The 20,674-nt window shown below is 40.9% G+C and overlaps 2 protein-coding genes across 9 annotated transcripts in view; one reads left to right on the top strand and one right to left on the bottom strand.

Annotated features, from left to right (window-relative positions):
- CEMIP (cell migration inducing hyaluronidase 1) overlaps positions 1-7,465 on the top strand; it is a 101,062-nt gene extending 93,597 nt beyond the window's left edge. For all 8 annotated transcript variants that reach the window (XM_021537589.4, XM_021537588.3, XM_085588323.1 and 5 more), the window contains 5 exons: positions 4-208; positions 950-1,036; positions 1,337-1,494; positions 2,939-3,039; positions 4,306-7,465. In XM_021537589.4, the coding sequence (XP_021393264.1) occupies positions 4-208; positions 950-1,036; positions 1,337-1,494; positions 2,939-3,039; positions 4,306-4,433 (679 nt within the window). In that variant the 3' untranslated portion in view covers positions 4,434-7,465. The remainder of the gene's footprint in view (positions 1-3; positions 209-949; positions 1,037-1,336; positions 1,495-2,938; positions 3,040-4,305) is intronic.
- A 5,922-nt stretch (positions 7,466-13,387) lies between these two features.
- Positions 13,388-20,492, bottom strand: MESD (mesoderm development LRP chaperone). Its single transcript, XM_021537587.4, has 3 exons — positions 20,332-20,492; positions 15,699-15,931; positions 13,388-14,986 (listed from the first exon to the last, which is right to left on the bottom strand). The coding sequence occupies exons 1-3, from the start codon at positions 20,485-20,487 to the stop codon at positions 14,722-14,724; spliced, it is 654 nt and encodes a 217-aa protein (XP_021393262.1). The 5' UTR covers positions 20,488-20,492; the 3' UTR covers positions 13,388-14,721.
- Between the last annotated feature and the right edge of the window lie 182 nt (positions 20,493-20,674).

The following is a 20,674-nucleotide window of genomic DNA, read 5'->3' as shown; positions in this document are numbered from 1 at the left end:
CAGGCTGCTCTTTCTGAAACTCAAAGCTCAAAATGAGAAGGAAAGGTTTGCTTTCTGCTCTGTAAAGGGCTGTGAGAGAATAAGAATCAAAGCTGTGATCCCAAAGACAGCTGGTGTCAGCGACTGTGAAGCCACAGCCTACCCCAAGTACATTGAGACACCAATAGTGGAAGTGCCAATGCCAAAGAAACTCTCCAGTGCACAACTGGTAAAGCAGCTGATTTCTTATCACAGAATCATTGCTCATGTAAATATGGCACATACTATGCCCACAGATAGAGAAAAACTTTGTGTCAGGGTTAGTATATGGTGTGCCTCATTTTCTGAAATGGTTCAGGCAGGTGAAATCACATGAGACAGATTCTTGCAATGTGTGAGAGCCATTGCAAGCTGTATACTCATTCTTTTGGGGCTCTGATGTGACGTGCTGTTCCTGAAAGCACAGGGTGAAAACTTATGAGCTGGAAGACAAGTTGGTCCAGTGAACGTGATTTTGAACCCTCCAGCTCTTCCAGGCTGTAAGAACAGCAGTGACAGACAGGGGACTGAATGGTAGAGCTAAATTATTCTCATTTATATAATGTATAACAGTATCCAGTCTGGTTCTGGGGGAGGAAGAGGGGTATTTATCTGTTATTTGGGTTTTTTCACTCATCGCCCTTGAAACAGGAAAACACAGCAAGGCCTTGGAGAATTATGTGTCAGTTCTGCAGTGTTAGAATCACTGTGCCATTCAGTGAAACAGCCTAACTGGTGACAGGATGAGCAGAGAGGTTACCATTGTGCCCAATTCCATTAGCAATTTAATTTGGCAAGTCAGTGCTTATCATGTAGCTTCCTTGTTGATTGAATCTCAGGGTTTGAAATGTTTTCATTGGAAATGCAGCATTCATGTAATGGACATTCTTACTAGAAAATCTGGGTTTTTTTTTTTTTGTTTTGCAAACAGAAGACCAAGGACCACCTAATTGAAGTGAAAATAGAAACTTACAAGAAACAGTACTTCCACCTGAAGGATGACTTTGCATACATTGAGGTGAGCAAATCCTCTCAAAGAACTTAATGGACTGCAATTCTACACCACTTGCTTTATCTTCATGGTAAACTTGCTTACAAAGTTACCATGGAGAGTTAAATTTGGGTCATTTCTGCTTTGTACTTTGCGGTGGGGGGAAAGGCTGTATCTTCTCCTGACAGGCAGGATAGCAGGACCTCAGAATTCTGTCCTTTGAAGCAAACAGCAGTCCCGTGACCCAAGACTATCAGTGCTTCTTACAGGTGGTTGTTTGCAATTGTGGTACTGCGAGAGATGAAGAATATTTTTTCCCTTGCCCAGGTTGATGGTGTCAGGTTTTTCCTCACTGAAGAGGGTATCCAGCTGGTTGTGATTGATGGACATCATGGAAAAGTTGTTGATCGAGTAACATTCAAAAACTCCATTCTACAAGGAATCCCAGCACAGATAGAGAACTATGTCAACAACATCAAAGATCAGTGAGTAAATAACCTGTTCTCACTAAGGTGCAATGTACAAGAATGCTGCATAACACTCATCTTTTTCTTGGATTTTATCACCCAACATGGGCCAGACAGAGAGCAGAGCAGTACACCCAAAGTATTTTTGTGTCTGATGACTCCAGAAGAGCCCAAATGTGTGCAGGACATGCAGCCAGCAGCAAGAATCAGTGCCTTTGATCAGGCATTGATTGAATCCCAGATAATTTGCAGGGCTGCATGTGATTAATAAACTGCAGGGCTGCATTTATATTGTGGGTTGTAAACAAACTGCAGACTTGAATTCTCAAAGCACAGATCCATGCAAATGCACACAGCTTGTGTTTTTTTACTGCATGTATGTTTTCTCAAATTGCAGAAAATTCCACTAATAAAATACAATCCCCTGCCCAGACCTAAAGGCTGGATTATTTTGTATTTTAAGTATTGGCAGCCAGGAATGCAGAGTTTTGGAAATAAGTAATAAGCAGCCAAAATATGTTCCTACATCTTGGAGGACAGTGGCTTCTTCTGATAGAAGGAGAATTGGAACCACATCAGAAACCCCATTAAGCAAAGGGGATGTTCTCACATTAGCTTGTGGAGTGCTCATGAGAAGTGAATATATTTAATTGTTATTAAATCTGTTTGGATTTAAAATCTGATGTGTAACATTTAATACAAATATGAGTGCTTTGTTGACAAATCATCTGAAATAGCTGTGGGCAGATTGACAGGATATTGTTGTGGCAGTTACTCTAGAGAATTGAGGGAAGTTTGAGCAGAGTGCCATGCAGGTGCAGGCAGATGTGTTTCTGTTGTCTTAAATAATTCTAGAGGTTTCAAAAATCACATCACATAGGGAAGCATGGTAATTTCTCTCTTTTCTGTCATATAAAAAAATAAGTAGACTTTTGAGAGAGGCCATCATCCTGTTTTACAGAAATCTCAATCCTGGCTAAATCCAGTTCCTGATCAGGAATAGTAGTAATAACATTAACACACTTTTTAAAGAGAAGCACACTGAAAGGAACCAAAAAGTCAGGCCAACAAAAATCTCAGAGAAGTGAATTTATTCAGGTTTAGTCTGCTAATAAAAGAACAAGAAATTACTTGAGAATTGCTAAGGGCATCCCAGGGAGGAGATGAGTCTCTCTAAGCAAAGCAGGATGGAACTGCAGGTTGGAAACATTTAAATCATCCTAGAAAACCATGATGAAAAATTAAAAAAATGTGGCTTTTTGTCTGCTTTCTAATGGGGTTTGCATGAATGGAAAAATAATGTATGACCAAACTGTTGGAAAGCATTGAAAAGCACTAAAGCTGAAGGCACTGTAGTTTGTGGGTGTGTGAACACCCAGGCAGGAGTTACCAGTGCTCAGGACAAACAAGCAAGGAATGTGTTCTGACTCTTCACCCATTTACACACCTCTGTTTCCTGCAGCTCCATAGTGCTGCTGACATCTAAAGGAAGATTCATTTCAAGAGGACCATGGACTAAAGTACTGGAGAAACTTGGAGCAGGAGAGGGTTTTAGGTTAAAAGGTAACCAGTTTTTAAAAACTCATTTATAATCTCCCATTATTCCAGTAAAGGGATTGTTTTTCTGCATCTAAACTTTGCCTCACTCATTTTTATCAGCATGTGCTCAAACATCCTGGAACCAGTAATTTATTTATTCAGAAAGGTTGTATCCACTGCAGCTTTGGGTAACATACTCCATTTAAAACTGTAAATATAAAAACCATGCTGGCAGTTTTTCTTAGAAGTAAATAATTCAGGGGATTTGATTTTGCAGATTAAATTTAGATGAAAAGACATTTTAATATTAGAAATATTGAGACTTTTCACCCACTAAATGCCCCAAACCAGGATTTTTTACCTGTCTAAACTTGTTTTTAGCTGGTTTTCTCTTGAAACATTCTGACTTGATGGCACTTGATGGCATTCTGACTTGATATTGCATTAGGATACAGCTCCATGTGCACATTGCTGCTTGGCATGATTCCATCTGTGTGTGTGTGTTACACACATGGCTCCTGTGCACCCGCACCCCTCCAGCCATGAGGTGTAGCCATGCACACAGGTGGGTTTGATTTATTAAAAAAAAGGATATTGATCTAGTGCCGATATCCAACTGTGACGGACAAAAACACTCTAACAGTTTAAAGTTAGAAAGTGAATGTTTATTGTGTGTGGGATAGCTCCCAAATCCACACTGCACCTTCAGGTGATTACAGAGCCCTTTTATCCATACAAGTATTGAATACCCAAAATAAAAATACATATTCATAATTTTGGTACATCCCATTCCTTGTTTTGTATGCTAATCATTTCAAAAGCTATTAAGCATGCGTAGTTTGTTCCTTGAAATGGGTTGGTGTCCCTTTCATGGGGAGGGGTCCCAAAATGAGGAAGTAAATGAAGTCTTCCTTCTTCTGACGTTTCTACCTTTTCAATGCAAACATGACAAATGAACTCTTGGTAGAACTCCCATTCCTTGTCTTCAATTGGTTTCAGAACAGAGGAGGTCCACAATTGTCTTATGTTCCTGAAAGCTATTTGTCAGTTTCTATATTCTTCGTTATAAACCCAGCTAACTAAACATTGTGCTGACAAGCAATCAATTATTAGTTAACTACTAACTCTTAACTTCATCAAGGCCTACTCATTTATTTGAATTAACTTGAGTAAGGCTTATCTGTAACTAAAATCTTAGCTCCTCTAAAATCTCTAAATTCCTTAAAATTTACATTTCACGTTTCTGGTGCAGTTCTGGCACGCTCCAAATACATTTGCTCTGATTTGCAGAAAAAGTGGCTTTTGTCGGCTTCAAAGGCAGCTTCCGCCCCGTGTGGGTGAAGCTGGTCACTAACGAGGACTCGGCTAAAATCTACCAAGCGCTGCCAATCCCTGTGGTGAAGAAAATGAAGTTGTGAGGACACCCTGCTGTGCCGGCTGGCCGCCAGCCCTGCCCCGTGGGACGGACGGACGGACGGACGGACGGACTGCTGACCGCCCTGCGCAGGCCTCGCCTGCTGTGCCACCAGTGTAGCATTTTGTTGTGGTTGCTGTTGAAAAAGAAACGTCAGCGTGGGCAGCTCGGTGGCCGAGCCCTGCCGTGAGCGGCGCTCGGGCTGCGCCGGGCCGGCGGGACGGAGCCAGGCCGAGCTGCTCCTGCAGGAGCTGCTTCTGCTCCTGGGACAGGCTGGTGGCACTGCTGCCTCCTGAAGGGCAGCTCTTGGTCTGAAGACCATCAAGGATTGTTGCATCCACCATCCTCTAAGTTGACTTTTCCTTTTCCATAGTGTAAGTAGCTGCTCACGTAGACATGGGATGCCAGTTCAAAGACTGGTTGACAGTCTGGTGTAGAAAGAGTGGATTTGAGTGATTACCTGGGTGCTGGGAAGTGTAAATGGACAGTAAGCATTTTCCCTAAAGCTTCTGTGAGGTCTGATCAAGCTCTTTGGGGTGTGTGTTGTACATGCAGCCCACGGCACATAGCTGGGGAAGAAATGACAGAAGAAGTGGACAAAACATGCCAGCAGAGACTGATGGAACCACCTATTCCTGCTTCCTCAGAAAACTGTGTTTTTCCTATGGATCAAGGAGTTTTAATAGTGGCTGTGCAAATAGGAAATTTTCCTTCAACAAGCAGCTGCAGGCCTAGAAGGAGAGCAATGTCAATTAGCACATGTATTTTCTGAGCCGTCCCCATTCAGCCTTTCCCTCTGTATAACAACCTGCAGGATCAATTTATGGTTGCCAGATAATGCCATCCCAATTCAAGGCTTCCAATTTTTGACTAGGAATACTGGGACTTACCTTATTCAGCATCAAATAGGGTGAGCTGCCCTTGCCTTTCCCAGGACATCAGAGGGAGCAGGATGAGACTGCTCTGCTGTGTGTTGCTTTCTGATCCTGTCTTCAGGCTTAAGATAGTATGTTTTGGTCCTCCTGTAAGTGTTACATGAGACCTGGATGAGGTCTTTCCAGGTAGCTGAAGAATTAAAGTGAGAGTCCCAATGCACTTGTTGGATGTCTTGTACCTCCTTTCCTCCTGCTTCAGACAAAGACCTGGGTGATGGTGGCAGAGCAGAGTGAGTCAGGACTTTACAGGGGCATCTCTTGAACTGGGATGTTACCATTATCTTGTAAAACACTGAGAGTATTTCTAGTGTTCAGTGATATTTCTGTCAGTTGCTCCAAAGTACCACACAGGCATTTCTGGAGGCTGTGGCTGTTCTAAGAAATCTAAGGGCAGGGGGGAAGTGTGAAAGACGTCATGACAATCATTAAAGAATGTCAGTCTTGCCAGTAAGACTTGGGTTCATTTCCCCACTTTATGTCTGCCTGTCTCCCCTGCCACATAAATTATTTCAATTGCTGATGGCTACTTTGTTTATGCAATTAAGTTTTTTTTCCCCACAGTATCAAAAATGTTACCTTGAAGTTAGACTAAAAAGCAAGTTTGTCATTCCAAAGGCTGTGCAGATACTGGTTTAGATCAGTTGCTCTGAATGTCAAAGCAAGCATGAACAGAATTTAGATATACTGTAGGTTACATTCCACTCAAGCCTCTCCTGGGTTTTGAAACTGGAAATGTTCTTTTCAGACTTACTACAAAATTGTTTTGAATTCACTGAATGTCATGTGTATTGTATTTAACAAAAAAAAAAAAAAAAAAAGATAAAAAAAGGAAGAACCAAACGTTCCCTCCCAGCTTCCCAACAAAAGTCTGCTTATCAATTCTCCTTAGGCATTTGTGCCATTTGCAGAGTGAATGGGCAACATGTGTAAAAGGTAAATAAGATGGGTTGTTTATTCCCCAAAATTGTTATGATAGTTTGGGGATTTCAAAAATTATGTTTGAACCATGATCATCCAAAAAGTTTATCTGATGTCCTGTGATGGCCAAAACGATGCCAGATCCATGAAGTCAAAGGAAGAGAGTGACAGGAATTCCCCAGGGTCTGTCAGCTTGGGTTGTTTAAACCTTTTCCCTGCCCTGAGCCAGTGCTGTTGATTGCAGCAGTTTTGGTGGAACACATTTGATTCCAGGAGATGGACAAAGCAGGAGCATTTCCTTCATGAGCACTTAGCAGATGGTGGGCAGGAAAGCCAGGGCTGGGACATGCCTGGAGTGGGATTTGGCTTTGTACAAGCCTCAGTGCCAGGGTTGGCCCCTGCAGTGCTCCACTGGCCACAGGCATTTCCATTCTCCTGCTCCAAGTGTGTAAACACCCAGGAGCATCCCTCCAGGTGGGTCTGTCCCCTAGACTGCTTTGTTCAGCTTCTAGCAGCGTGTTGCCTTTGTGCTGAAGTGTTGCTTCTGATTTTACTGTTTGGGGAATTCTCAGGGTGAAAGCGTAAGACTTGGGAATTCCCCAGATCTCATGCTCTGCCCACCCTGTACAGCCCTGCACGAGCTGCAGTCACCCTCTCTGTAAGGTTTTATTCCTGCAGATGTTTCCAGGTTTGCCTACACAGTTGCCATTGGAGTGGGTTTTTTTTGGTTGCATTATGTTTGTCTCTTTGTTTGGTCGGATGTTTGGGTGTTATTGCCTCTGTTCAATTGCTTGTTTTACCTGTCGCCGAAACAGCTGGTCCTTTTTCGGAGTTAGATGTTTGTACATTTTCTTAGAGATTTTCCAATGAAAAAAAAAGATATATTTTCTATTAATTTATTACAATGGCACTAAGACAACTAAATTGCAGACTTATGAAGCATTTTTACTGGAGTTGAGCATTGTCCAGTTTGTTAAGGAGGTTGGCAATGTGTCTTTTCTGATAATCTGCTTTGCACTTGAAAGCTCTCTGTGTCCACAGACCATGGTGGTGCATTGACTGTCGGGTTTATGATGACAAGAGCTCTTGGGACTTTGTTTCCAAAAGATTGTGGCTTACAACTGAAATAACACGTAGTTGTTTGGAGTACACAATGTTTATCAAAATAAATATTCAGTGCAAATTTCTTATTTTATTTTTGTCTCCCTGCTTATTTCAAAAGACAAACCCAAGGGGCCGAGCAGCCCCTGTCTACATTTGTTGGCCAGAGCATCTTTCACTGCCTGGTCACAGCTGCAGGACCTGAGAGAGGAGGATGGGAAGGGAAGGAGGTGGGAATGGAAGGGGGACATTGCAGCCATGGGAAAGGCCTGGATTTGGGGCAGGTGGGGCACTATGGGGCGACAGGCCAGGAAAATGGAAATGCACCCAACTCGAGGGGCTCAAAGGGAGATGGGAAGAGGGATCCCCCACCCCAACTCCCGCCAGCACGCCGGCAGACATCACTGCTGTGCCATTGCTGCTCTGTGTCTCTGAGCATGTGAATCTGGGTGGATCTGTTACCCAAGATAAAAATACGACATAATTCAATATGCTTGATAAAATAGAACATATTTTAATATTTAGATTATATATTATCAAGATAATATCAATTATTAAAGGAGTATTATAGACTAGAAGAGAATGGAATAGTTTCTCTTGGAAAACACGTCTAAGGTCACTGAGTCCAACAGTCATAAGCAAGCATTCCAAAGTTCACTGTCCAGAAATGCCACATTATAATATATTATAATACATTATACTTTATTTTATATGTTTGATATTATATTATATTATAATTTATGTTTGATATAATGTAATGTAATATAATAGAAACTATATATAATATGATATATACTATATCATATTATATATAATTATATATAATATAATAATTAATAATTATATTACATAATATATATTATAATATATATTCTAATATGTCCTATTATATATTATATAACATGACATGTAATATAATGTAATGACATGACATGAGATGACATGACATGTAATATAATGTAATAAAATATATTAAAATATATATTATAATATATTATATATTATATTGTAATTATACGATAATACATAATTATAGAATATAATTATTAATAATTGTATTATATATAAGTATATAGAATATGAGGTATATAATATAATACAATATAATAAATACAATGAAATAAATATAATATGATATGGTATAATATAATATAATATGATATGATATGATATGATATGATATGATATGATATGATATATAATATAATATAATATAATATAATATAATATAATATAATATAATATAATATAATATAATATAATATAATATAATATAATATAATATAATATAATATAATATAATATAATATAATAAACACCTTCTATTACATTCTATCTAATTTTTGGCCGGCCCAGGCCGTCGCCTGTCCGCGCGCGCCCTCTGGTGGCCGCGGCCGGGCTCGGCGCCGCGATCCCCGCGCCGGGGCCGGCGGCGCTGTCCCAGCTCCTGCTGCCGCCTGGGATAAGGGAACAGGGACAGGATTCAACAGGAAACTGCTCACGAGGAAACCCCCTACAAATACTTCTCTCTCTTCCTCTGCCAGAGGCTGTAATGTGAGATCACAACGGAACTGCCAGCCCCGCCATAACCCCATCTCCTCTCCTGCTGTGTTGGTGTAGGATGAGTAGAACAAGATAATGTTTCTTAAAGCACCTGAAAGCAAAGGGCCTGCCAGTGATAGCAACACCTAAGGAAATGAATGCAGCTCATTTATTTCTGCTTTCCTGTAGAAAGCTCAAGTGCCACAGCTCTGTCTCTTGGACAGCTCTGATTACAAATCTAAAGCGGATTTTCTCATCCCAGAAAGTGAGACTGTCCTGGTTTAGCATGACTGCCAGAAATAGCAACATGGCTGAAATAATTTCAGGCCTTAGCTGGGTTATGTGAGCTCTGAGCAATATGGCTTAAATGGTGATGCTATGTGGGAACACATACAACTCATAGAGGCTGAGAGGAGTGGTGATAAAAAGGAAAGTGGTCTTGCCCTCATTAGGTTACACAGCTCGTTAGTTCACAACAAACTACCTGCTACCCACGTTAAAGGCAAGACAGTTGTTTTTTCAAGATCTTGTGCTCAACTGCTGTCTTAAATGCCAAAGCATTTCCATGTCTGTGCTTTCATTAAGATCCTGGCAACTGCATCCTATTATAAGTGCAATTATCTAAAGTCCACACAGTGATTAACATGCTGTACAGTGCCTGAAAGACAGCAGCTGACTATCAAGGGCTGGCAAAGCACAGGGTATGGCTGGATACAACTGGCAGGATGAATAATAAAACACTCTTGTATAAAAGTCTCACATAATTTCAAATATATGCTATTCTGGACACTTCTGAAATATCATTTTAGATGAGGGGATGAAAATTGACTAATTTCTAATTTTTTTTTTTTTTGCAAAAAGAAGTTGAATGAAATGGAAGGACAAGTTAAAAAAATCCCAAATATACAAGATGGCCTGCAGGCATGAATCTCAGAGATAATAGCAATGGTCAGATAAATACGCCTATTAAACCTTTTTGCTTGTTTTTATATTGACTCAGCAAGTGCTTAACCATGACCTTGCTTTATACACCCTTGCACTACATTTATTCCTGTATAATTCAGTCTTTCTCACTACAGAGAAAATTTTATATAAGTTACAGCAAGATCCAGGTCACTTCATGGTGCTGTTCAATCCTTGCACCTTGCAAGCAAATTCCAGGGCCTTGCTGCTCACCTCTTTCTAATGCACACAGAGCCCTGATGACATGTAACTCTGCCACTAATTAGGCAGCTGAGCTGATTTAAATATTAATGATTTAATGAGTGCTCAGTGCCTCACACAGAACTGGTGGGCAGGGTGCCAACACCAAAGTCCAGGCTCTGTTCAGACACAACTGATAATTACCTTTAAAAGCAGCAGATGTTACAGGCAGTAAAGATGGGCCCACAGGTTTGTTTGGGTTTTTTTTGGTTTTTTTTTTGAGGTACCAATAAATTATCTAAGGAAAAAAAGAATTAGATAATTAGAAATAAAATAATCTGTGAACTAGAGCATTGCAGTCGCTCTTCTGTAAAAAACAAGGCTGTCTTCAGTCCCACTGCAACACAGACACAGCAATTCTGGAGTAAGAAAAAAGGTTCTGTTTCTGAGAAGTTGTAGCCTTTGTCCAATAGGAGGGGGAAAAGGTTGAAGCTCCTTTAACTGTCCCATTTTCCCCTCCCAAAATACCAATGTCTATGTAATAATATTAACAACAATAACATGTAATACCAACTTAAAAATAATTATTACCATTATTGCTGTTAATTTAAATGATGGTTAACAGATCTGGTTCTGGTGTCACAGAGACAAGTGATATAATGCCACTGATAACCCAGCCAGTATCAACACTGGTCTGTTAAGTAGCATCACACCAAAAAGGGACAAAGCACGTCCCATCCGTCCCTGCCTAAAGCCTGGCACTGTGCAGTGCCTGATTGTTGTGTGCTACAGCAGCTTTTTAAAAGCTGATCAAAAACTGCTCTGCACAGAGCTCTCCTGCTCTGGAGCCACAGTGTCCAACCCCTCCACCACCTGACTACTGCAGGAGACAAAACCCCATCACCAAAAAATCTAAGTGGAGATTTTCCTCCTTGTCCTTCCCAGCAATTTGATACTACCTGAATTCAGTGGGATTTGTCTGTTAAAAGGACACAGTATAAAAGATAAAAAGTGATATTCCAGAATAGTTAATGTTATCCCAGAGTAAGAATTATCAAATAGCAGGGTACCAATGGACCTAGTGGGATGGGCAATCTTAATAAATAAAAACATGACAGTACCAACAAATTAGGCATTTTAAAACCAGAGGCATCCCCTCTATTCAGGCACAGGCTCTTTGAATTTCTCTAAGTATCCAATGCAATTAAAAGAAAAACCCTCTGGAAAAGGCAGTGTTACTCCCCGATTAAAAAAGGAAATGAGCCACAGATGAAAGAATGGAAATAATTTATAAGCCTTACCAGAAACACATCAAGAACAGTAGCCAAATATCAGATAAAAGTAAGTTGTTCCATATCTTTACAAAATGGTGTTTTAATTTATGATTTCCTTTTTGTGACAAAATTGAAAGAGTTCAGGAACAGTGACAGAAAATAGATTCTCTTTGAAGTCAAGGCTGACCTGACTGTTCAGAGAAATGCTCTGACAACTCTAAGTTAAGATCAGAAAACCTGTTGTAGTTTGTGTCAGAAGTTTAAAGAAAAACTCAAACTTTAAATCAACAAAACTCAGAATATCTTTTTCCAGTATTTTATTACATAAAAAGTTGATTGTCCATTGGAAATTTTTCGCAAAGTGCAACCACATCCTGTGTAGCATCACTGGCAAACTGTTTTTTCTGAGTAGGACAGCTGTGTTAAAAATTTAACAGTAGCTCAGAAAAGTTAGTTATAGCACTAGAACAGAGCAGCCACTATAGTGGGAGGAGAAAGGCAGCAGATGTTTTTCTGTTGTGAAAACAGATCATTTTCCATGTACCTCTGTATAGAATTGAAAAAAAAAGGAAATAATAAGAGCTATAATTACTACCCTACTGGTTGAAATTAGTTTTAAAGGAGGTATCTCAATGTTCTGTATGTGGAACCAAAAAATCTGCTATTGAAAGCTTGATAAGCCTCCAAAGGAGACTCCATCTGTCTTCTGAGTCTGAGGTACTCATAGAACATTCCTGGTCTAATTTTTTGAGGATATTTATATATATATATATATATATATATATATATATATATATATATATATATGCGTGTGATAGGGTTTGGGCTTCTTAAAAAATCACCAAATACATAGTTATGTAACACTGTCCCAGGATAAGTGTAACTGTCTCCAAGACTTTACCAGTTTTAAAAGGCAATTCAGGTTATTCTTGAGTAATGAACTGTGATAGCAAAAAAAGATTGGTTGGGGTATTTTTATACCCCAGAAAGACTGACTGCCATATTACACTTACTGGTATATTTCAGTATTTGTTTAGTGTAAAGCATGAAAAAGGGGGAAGAAAAATGGAAGAGTAAAATAAACTTATTTTGTGAAGGCATCATTTTGTGTTTTATATAAAAATCAACTGCCAAGTCATCACACAGATTAAAAACTTAAAAAGACCCAAACAAAGAACAACAACAAAAATAACAAACCCCAAAGACTTTGAAAATTGATTAAGCTATGTGGCACAAGACTCACCTGCATTTGGCATGGGCAACTGACCCAGAAACAACCAAACAACCAACAAATGTCAATTGGCTGGTTCAGTTTCAACAAAGCTCCTTTTAAATACAAAGGGGAAAGACCCAATCTACTGTTAATGTAGATTTATGAATGACTGAAGTATCTATACTCAAAAGCTGGGCTATAGCTATAGTGTAGTAATTCTTTCTCCAACAGTCTCAAACCCAACCTGATCAAAAAGGAAATAACATTAGGAGGAATACAAAACTGCACTTCCATGTCTTTCTGATCAAAATCTGAATTGTCACCTCTATGCCATAACTTTGGAAAGCAAAAACTCATTAATATTTCATTTTTATAGTTTAAACTGACCTCTGTTGTTCCCTTGAGATGAGAAGCAATATTGTTTACAAAAGGTGGTGCTAACCCAGAATATGTGACCAAATGATATATTACTTATGTACAAAAATTGGATTGCACATCAACTATCCAACTATCTACTGAGACTCTTCTCAACTCCGCTGCACATCTGCATTAGTAGTAGAATATAAAAAGTAATAGTTAATCCTGAAGAAACAAATTTTAATTTTCCACTGAAACAGGTACAGGCCTGTTTAATGAAGTGTAGCTGCAAAAGTTTCTTTACTCTAAATTCATACTAATATAATTAAAATTAAATAAAATGAATCAACTGGAACCTTCATCAACATCATTTAGTCCTGACATATAGAAACCAAAGATGAGTTAGTCTGCCTCTTGAATACATAACCAAATGCAGATCTATTTAAAATGTTTTACTACTCTTCAAAACAGTAAGTTTAGTGACATCTTTTATTTTGAAACAAGGACTCAGTTACAGTTTCATACTTTTGATACCGTAGTATTCCACAAGATCAACCATTATGGTTCAATTAGGACCTTTTATCCAAAACACTTGGATTTTAGCACCTTAAAGAAAAAGGAACACCATACTAGTATTGAATGAAGACAGTTGATACTGTGCTCATCCTCTGCAAAATGATGTGGACCACCCTACTTGGTGCCTTTTGTCCCTAACTGATAGTAAGGCAGAAGGGAAACAATTCTAAGCAAAGCAATAACAAAAAAGCAAAGTAATAACAAAACCTCCCCAATTATACAAAGTATTGGCTCCCTTATGTCCAACTTCTTAGTATTCAAATTAAATGGTAATTTACAATAAACCAAGTCAATCAGGAATCTGTACCAAGGAAAAAAACAAAAACTAACCAGATCAGCATCATAACTCAAAGTTGAACTCTGTGCTCTAATGAGTGCATTTTCAAATATTTAAACAAACCATTAAATCAGTAAACGAAATTAACTTCAGAGTTAAATGCTTTTTCTTTCAGCTCACTGCCTGAGTAACAGGGCACGAGGAACAGCTGCTTCCACAGGCACAGTCCTTTAGCAGCAGGAGCAACCTGAATGCCCTGGATTCATCTTCACTTTTCACCCTGACACTGCTCGTGCAGGTGCTCCAATTCCATTCACTTCTGACATGTCCCTCCTGTACAGATCTGCAGTCCATGAGCAGAGTTCCTACCTAGTGTCCATCACACTCCTAAGCACAGATTTCCGGGGACACAACAGATTGAGTTTATTTTAAATAAACAGGCAGTCTCACCAAACACGTCCTATACCCTGTAATTTCAGGCATCTTTGGCCACTATTCTTTGCTACTTTGGGCAGTTTTGTGCCAACTATGTCTATCAAACCATCTTCCAAGAGAAACTTTTCACACTGCACTTGGCTCTCAGCAGCTGTGAACCCATGATTTGCACAACTAAGATGGACACAGCTACTGCAGATAAACATCAGTGCATTCTGAGACCATAATTATTCTTTTCCACTTAAATTTAGTTTGTGATGTTAGACACACAGATTTGTATGGTAGTTTTAAACAACAACAAAGGCATAAAGAATTACAAACTAAAGCAGTCAATTGCTGCCATGAAGCATTACCTTTCCTGTAACTAAACAAATGGTCAACAGCAATGAGTGAACTCGTGAATTTCAACATAAATTTAAGCTTCAGTAGTCTCTGCTTCCTTCCTCCCCAAAACCCAGGACTCATCAGCAGATTCCCTTCAAGGAGCAGCAGAGCAGGATTCAGTCTGGGCACCGTGGCTGTCATAGCTCCTCTCTCTGGTTGGTTGCTCGGTTGTCCTCTTTGACACCGTTGGATTTCTTCTCTGTGTCTTTTTTCTTCTTTGCTTTGTCAGGTTTTGTTTTGTTTTTCACTTTCTCATTTCCATCTGCTCCTTTGCCAGGATAAACCTGACCTTCCAAAGTAACATCTGCACACCTTTCCTGATTTATCAGGAAGTCTTTGATCTCCCAGGCATAGCCACCATCCCGCAGCATGAAGATAGCCCGATTGGAGCCAACAATAAACCTAGAAGAAAAAAAATCCATATTTTTTTCAGTTAACTCTGTGCTTTTCAAACACTCCAGCATTTGCTCAGAGAGCCTCCATGTCTGAGGCACATGTTTAAGAGCAAAAAGCTGGTCTAGTTGTTGCCTGGGGGTGGGGACAAGAGAACAATCTTCTATGACATTTAAGAATAAAATGTATTAAGTATATCAGCAAGTAATCAAGGAAGTTAAGAATAAGGAAACAAATTTAGAACTAATTTGGCACTATGTAAAATCCACTAACGAGCATTGTATTTGCTTTATCCAGTTATTGCAACCCTTCTCAGCCTCAATAAAGAGCACAACATTCTCTGTTTCAAAATTATGCTCTCTCTCAGAGAGAAAAAGAGTCACATTTTTTAACAGGGGAACAAAAAGCCTTTTGTGGTGACAAGTCTTCAGAGTCTGATGCTTTCCATCAAGCACATAGAGGCAAACTACTGCAGCTAGAACTGATAAACAGCTGAACCATAGTGAGATGAAAAGAATCAGGGCTATACACACATAGTGCACAGGCACTGAAGAGGTTTCTGCACCACACCACAAGTTTTGTCACAACTGACAAAGAAACAGAAATAGTAATGGATGATCGAGATAGAGAACAGCAAAGGATGACCAGCTGAGAAGGTTTCCAGGAGGAAAGAAAGTGTTCTGCAAAGGCAAGAACTTCATCCTCGTGCACAACAGCTCACCTCTGCACGTCGTAGTTTGCGTTGAAAAGACTGCCCTGCCACAAGCTGGTGATCTCTTCTGTCTCCTTTTCTGTTGGATTTCCTGACACTGTGACAAACATCATCAAAGTCTTCCCCTTCTTTGTCAGCTTCAGGATGCTTTCAGGTTTGCCTGGATCTATTTTTGAGAAATCTATTGGTGCTGGAGGCCTCTTGTGTTCAGGGAGATCTCCCTCTTCAATGTCATCATCTTTCTGTTTTGAGAAGGACAAGGAAGCTTTAAACTCAACTGTTCCACAATACATTTTGAGGTTTTTTTTTTAATTTATCTTTGTTTAGAGAATAACTGTGCTTTAATAAAGTATCTTTTAGCTGAATGATGCAGATTGTGAAATCAAAAGCGACTGCTGTTTCAAGATACTTCACCAAGAGTGCTCTTTCCATTTATAACCCTCCTCTGAAAATGATGTACATTTTCATACTGACAGGTGAAATCTCATTCTATCATATATTAAGAAATATTTCAGCCTTAAGGCTCATTGAATACAATTCCACCTATGAAACTCATAAAATGATTTTTTTTGTTCACAGTTTGAAAAATATTTATTATGCATGCAAGATGAAATGGGAAAGTTGCAATAAAAAGCCTCATACACACATATATGAAAACACATTAATCTGATACTGCTTTCAGAGGTCAAAACTCATTTCTGGGAATCATGTGATTGCTTGAGAATTTAAGTTCCCTTACTTTGTGTCTTGAAACAATTAAACACGCAAGAATTCAGATCTTCTGAGTGCTTATGCCACAGGAAGACTTTGATTAAAGGTTTCATGACTTTTCTAATGCCCAGATGCAGCTCACAGCCTGACAACATAATCACCCAGAGTAAGTCACTCCCACAGAAAAGAAAAATATTAACCTCTCGATGCCTCTGCTGGGGCTGACAGCCATTTAAATATTTGGAAAGGCACAATCTGCTGCCCCTTAAAACAGCTCACAACTGTGAGCTGAATATGCTGACAACTTACATTAAACCAGAACTTGATTTCTGTAACAGTAAAGTTCATGGACTACAGAACAAAAGCTGTAGTAGCCTTAGATTTTATCCTTTCTTTCCTTATTCATTTTGTCTTTGTTTCAATTTTGCAAGTCTGAAACACACTTTCAAGTAGTTCACATGCCTTGAAATTTCTGAAATTAATGAACCGGGAGGAGAGGAGAGTACAAGAAAGTCCCTGCCACCACTAAGTGGGAAACTTATCTTACAGGAGGCCAGAGAATGGTCAAATTGGTAAAGTACAGTGAAAATATAAAATCTCAAAATCTCATGTGATTGACTAAAAAACATTCTCCACAATTAAAAGAAGCTTAAGACTGGTTTGACTAGAGCAAAGCCAGCTTATTTCACAGTTCTGAAAAAGGCAGAAAGAAACATTTCCAAATACTCTGTATGAAATATAGAAACTGACTTGGGATTTAGTGACAACATGAGCTACTAATATGTATTATCTATTTTTTTTCCTAACTATGTAACTAAATGCTCCTGAAGTTGTGTTCTTTCACTTTGAATGGGAGTATTATCAGAAGATGCCAAGAGCTCCCCTAGATGGCATTTATTTTCTTATTTCCTGTACAAAATGTCATGCAGCTGTGCTTCAAGCTATCTAAAAGGAAAAAAGTGAAGGAAAAGTGTAAGCTTTTGCTTTGAAAAGTCTAGCTGACTGTCCTGGTTTAGGGTAGATTTGGGAGGAAACTTCCAAAGCAGATTCAAGTGGCCCCTCTCTCTACTGGTTCGAGAAAATATTTCCTTGGAGAGAAGTGGAAAAAAACCTGTTTATTTAAGATGCAAAGTACTCACAAGCATGAAGAATGAATAGTATTAAACAATAAAACCTCTCACTGTTCTGAAGAGATGGCAAGTTCAGAATATCCTTTTTGTGGGGTGTAGCTCAGCTCACTCAGTATCTTATCAGTCCCTCCTGCACTGGAATTGAATGGAATTTTCATTGAATTTCTACTAGGAATTATTTTCTTCAATTGTTTTTTCTTGTTAGAACAAACCACGCCAACTTACTTTCTTACTTACTTTACATAGTTCATATCTGAACTATGTTCAGATATGGATCTCAAAGTTACTTGATTCCCTTGGGTAGGTGCAGTAGTCCCTCCTGGCATGTCCCAGGCCCTGGTGGGCCACGGGCGTGAGCTCCTGTGTTTTCCTGGGTTTTAGTCCACAGCAAGGCCAATCAGGTTGAAGAAAAAGAAAATCCACAGTCCAAGGAACTTCTCTGCCTCAGCTAGCTAAAAACTAACTAAAAGCAAAGGAGAGCTCTCTCCTGCTGTCTGTGAGAAGGAAGGCTGAAGCTCTTATCTCTGTTTTTGACTACAACCCCCCAGACATTCCACTGCTTCTCCTTCTCCTCCTCCTTCAGTCTCAGGCCTAGTTTTAAGGGTGCAAAACTTATTTCTGGGCTAAACATACAAAGAGGGATACAACTCAGCATCATGAAGTCACCCCAGGACACAGACTCACTCACTTAAACAGTAACATGAGGTTCCAGAGGAAAAGCATTACATAGACACAGGAAAAACTGCACATTCCTTCACTTGCTCCTCCCCTCAGCTCCCATTTTCAGAAATCTCTCATAAATACCCTGCATTCTGATTTTTAAAAACATTAGTAATATATACTACTTAACTGCTTTACCTATTCAATGATCAGAATCAAGCCTGATAAACCCTGAGCTTGTAACAGTAATGAACTATTTAAAGCACTTGACATTTCAATAACTTAGAGACCTCCAGCCCAGATTTCTCAGTTCTGTGTCCAGCTCCCCAGGAGTCCAGGCTTCAGGAGAGTCCCTTTCCATGAAGAAAATCCCTCAGTGGCTTTCTCCAAGCTCTAGTTGTGCAACTGAGCTGCTGAAGCACCTCTTTGCCCTGTTGCTCATCCCTGTTTTCCACCAGACCACTCTCCTGGATCACCAGGCAGTCATGCACATGGTGCAAGGGGCAGCACAAGACCCTGAGCAGAGAGGTGGCTGCTCCTGCTGGGAAAGCTGCTGGAGCCACACACTCAGGCTTGTGACCAAACCCAAGCATGTCATAACCACCAGCCTCCAATGGTTTTAGACTAATTGCCAGGGAAATAAAAAAATCTTTGGAGCAATTTCATTCGGTTGAAAGTAATGACATTTGATTCTGTACAGATCTATGCCCTGTGCCCCTCATTCCCAAGCACAGTTCCTGCTCTTGCCTGAATTCAGTGGCCCCTTTGTTTCTCATCCCACTCCACCAAGTGCACTCGTGCCCTTTCTCCTCCAGCCACCACCCCCTCAACCCTTTCATGTTCCCTATGTGTCCTGACTCCCACCAGGCAAAATACCCTGCAGCTGACCATGCCAGGAGAGCAAACAACCCCAATTGTTGAGCCCTGCTCTGTGTGCCCCTCCCCAGGCACACCCAGCCCCAGCAGTGACTCCCCAGCTGCTCTGCCACATCTGCATTTGTGCAGCACACCCTGACCTGGATCAGGGTCCTGCTCCAGCTGAAAACAAAAAACCCACCAGAGCCTCCTGACCTGCTCACTAGGGCTGGAGCAGACTATACAGTCAAGAGTCACAACAGCATTAACTTGAGTCTCCCTTTCAGCCATCTCATTAAAAAGAGATGCTCACCTTTTAAGGTTTTTTTTTTTTTCCTACAAGGCCAAATTTGGTTTAAGTTGGGCAATATAAAGCCTTGCATTTTTGGAAGCTGGGTCTGCTGGGTCCTTGGCTGATGCCACCAAAAGAAAAGTGAACTTTCAGCCTTTTATTAATTTTTTATAAAATTGTAACTCAATTTTCTAAGAGCCTCCCTTCCTAAAAGGATATATGGAGTAACAATCCATGGGACGAACAAATCCATAACCTGCCAACCAGGACTAAGGCAGGCATCCATACTTCCAGTTATTTTACCTATAATTCACATATAAAACACACTTCTCCACCTTGACTTACAGCTGCAACTGGTATTACATAAAACACAGGTTTTTCTCTCCATTATTTCTTTCAGGGTTTTTTGCAAAATATTCTAGGGAAAAACCTCACAGGAAAGAATAAATGACAGGGAGGAGTGCTCTGGCATTCATCAGAAGATGATAAAACATAGCATAGTGAAAAGAACTCAACAGTGGCATGACAACCACATGGAGAAGAGAGTGATGGGAAACCACCGAGGAAAGTTAAGGGGTAAGAATGAAGGCAACGAGAGAGAGCTAGAAATAGAAGCTGTTACTATGAAGAAAGGAAAGAAACACCAAACCAAAACAACCTATCTACCCTGTAAACGTGAAATTAATATTCCTTCTGGTATCCACCCCTTGGTCACATAATGTGTATCGCTCAAGGAGCTCGAAAACACCAGACTTTTCAGGCAGACGAGGCTGCCGGCAGCTGCGGCTCTGGGAAGGCGGGACAGGGCCCGCCGGGCAGGGCAGGCTGCGGCCGCTCGCCGCGCCTTCGAAACCCCCACCCACGGGCCGGGGCGAGGAGCGCGGCCCCGGCCACGCTCCAGCAGCTCGGGGCTCCCTCCCCGAGGATTCCCGGGGATTCCCCCGGCCCGGCCCGGCCCCGCCACTCCCGCCGCCGGCCCCGGCGCCTCCCGCACCTCCCACTGCTCCAGCAGCCGGGCCATGTCCGCGTCGTTGTAGTCCCGAATGTCCTTCTTCTTGGGCGGCCCTTCCCGCCGCTTGCCCTCGGAGCCGCCGGCCGCGCTCACACACAGCGCCAGCGCCAGCAGCGCCCAGCCCGCGGCCGCCGCCATCTTCTGCCGGGCCGGGGGAGGAGCCGGGATGGGCCGGGCCGGGCCGGGAGGAGGAGACGGAAAGGGAGCGGGGCGGGATGGGTCGGGCCGGAGGAGGAGCTGGAAGGGCGGATCTTGCTGGGCTGGGCGCGGCCCCGGCCGGGTCCCCGGAGCGACCGAGGCTGACGGGCACGGCCGGGGTTGCCGG

Source organism: Lonchura striata, chromosome 10, assembly GCF_050655825.1.
Source record: "Lonchura striata isolate lonStrDom1 chromosome 10, ASM5065582v1, whole genome shotgun sequence".
Taxonomy (NCBI): domain Eukaryota; kingdom Metazoa; phylum Chordata; class Aves; order Passeriformes; family Estrildidae; genus Lonchura; species Lonchura striata.
The sequence above is the reverse complement of the archived record's forward strand: the minus strand, read 5'-3'. Positions and strand labels throughout refer to the sequence as shown.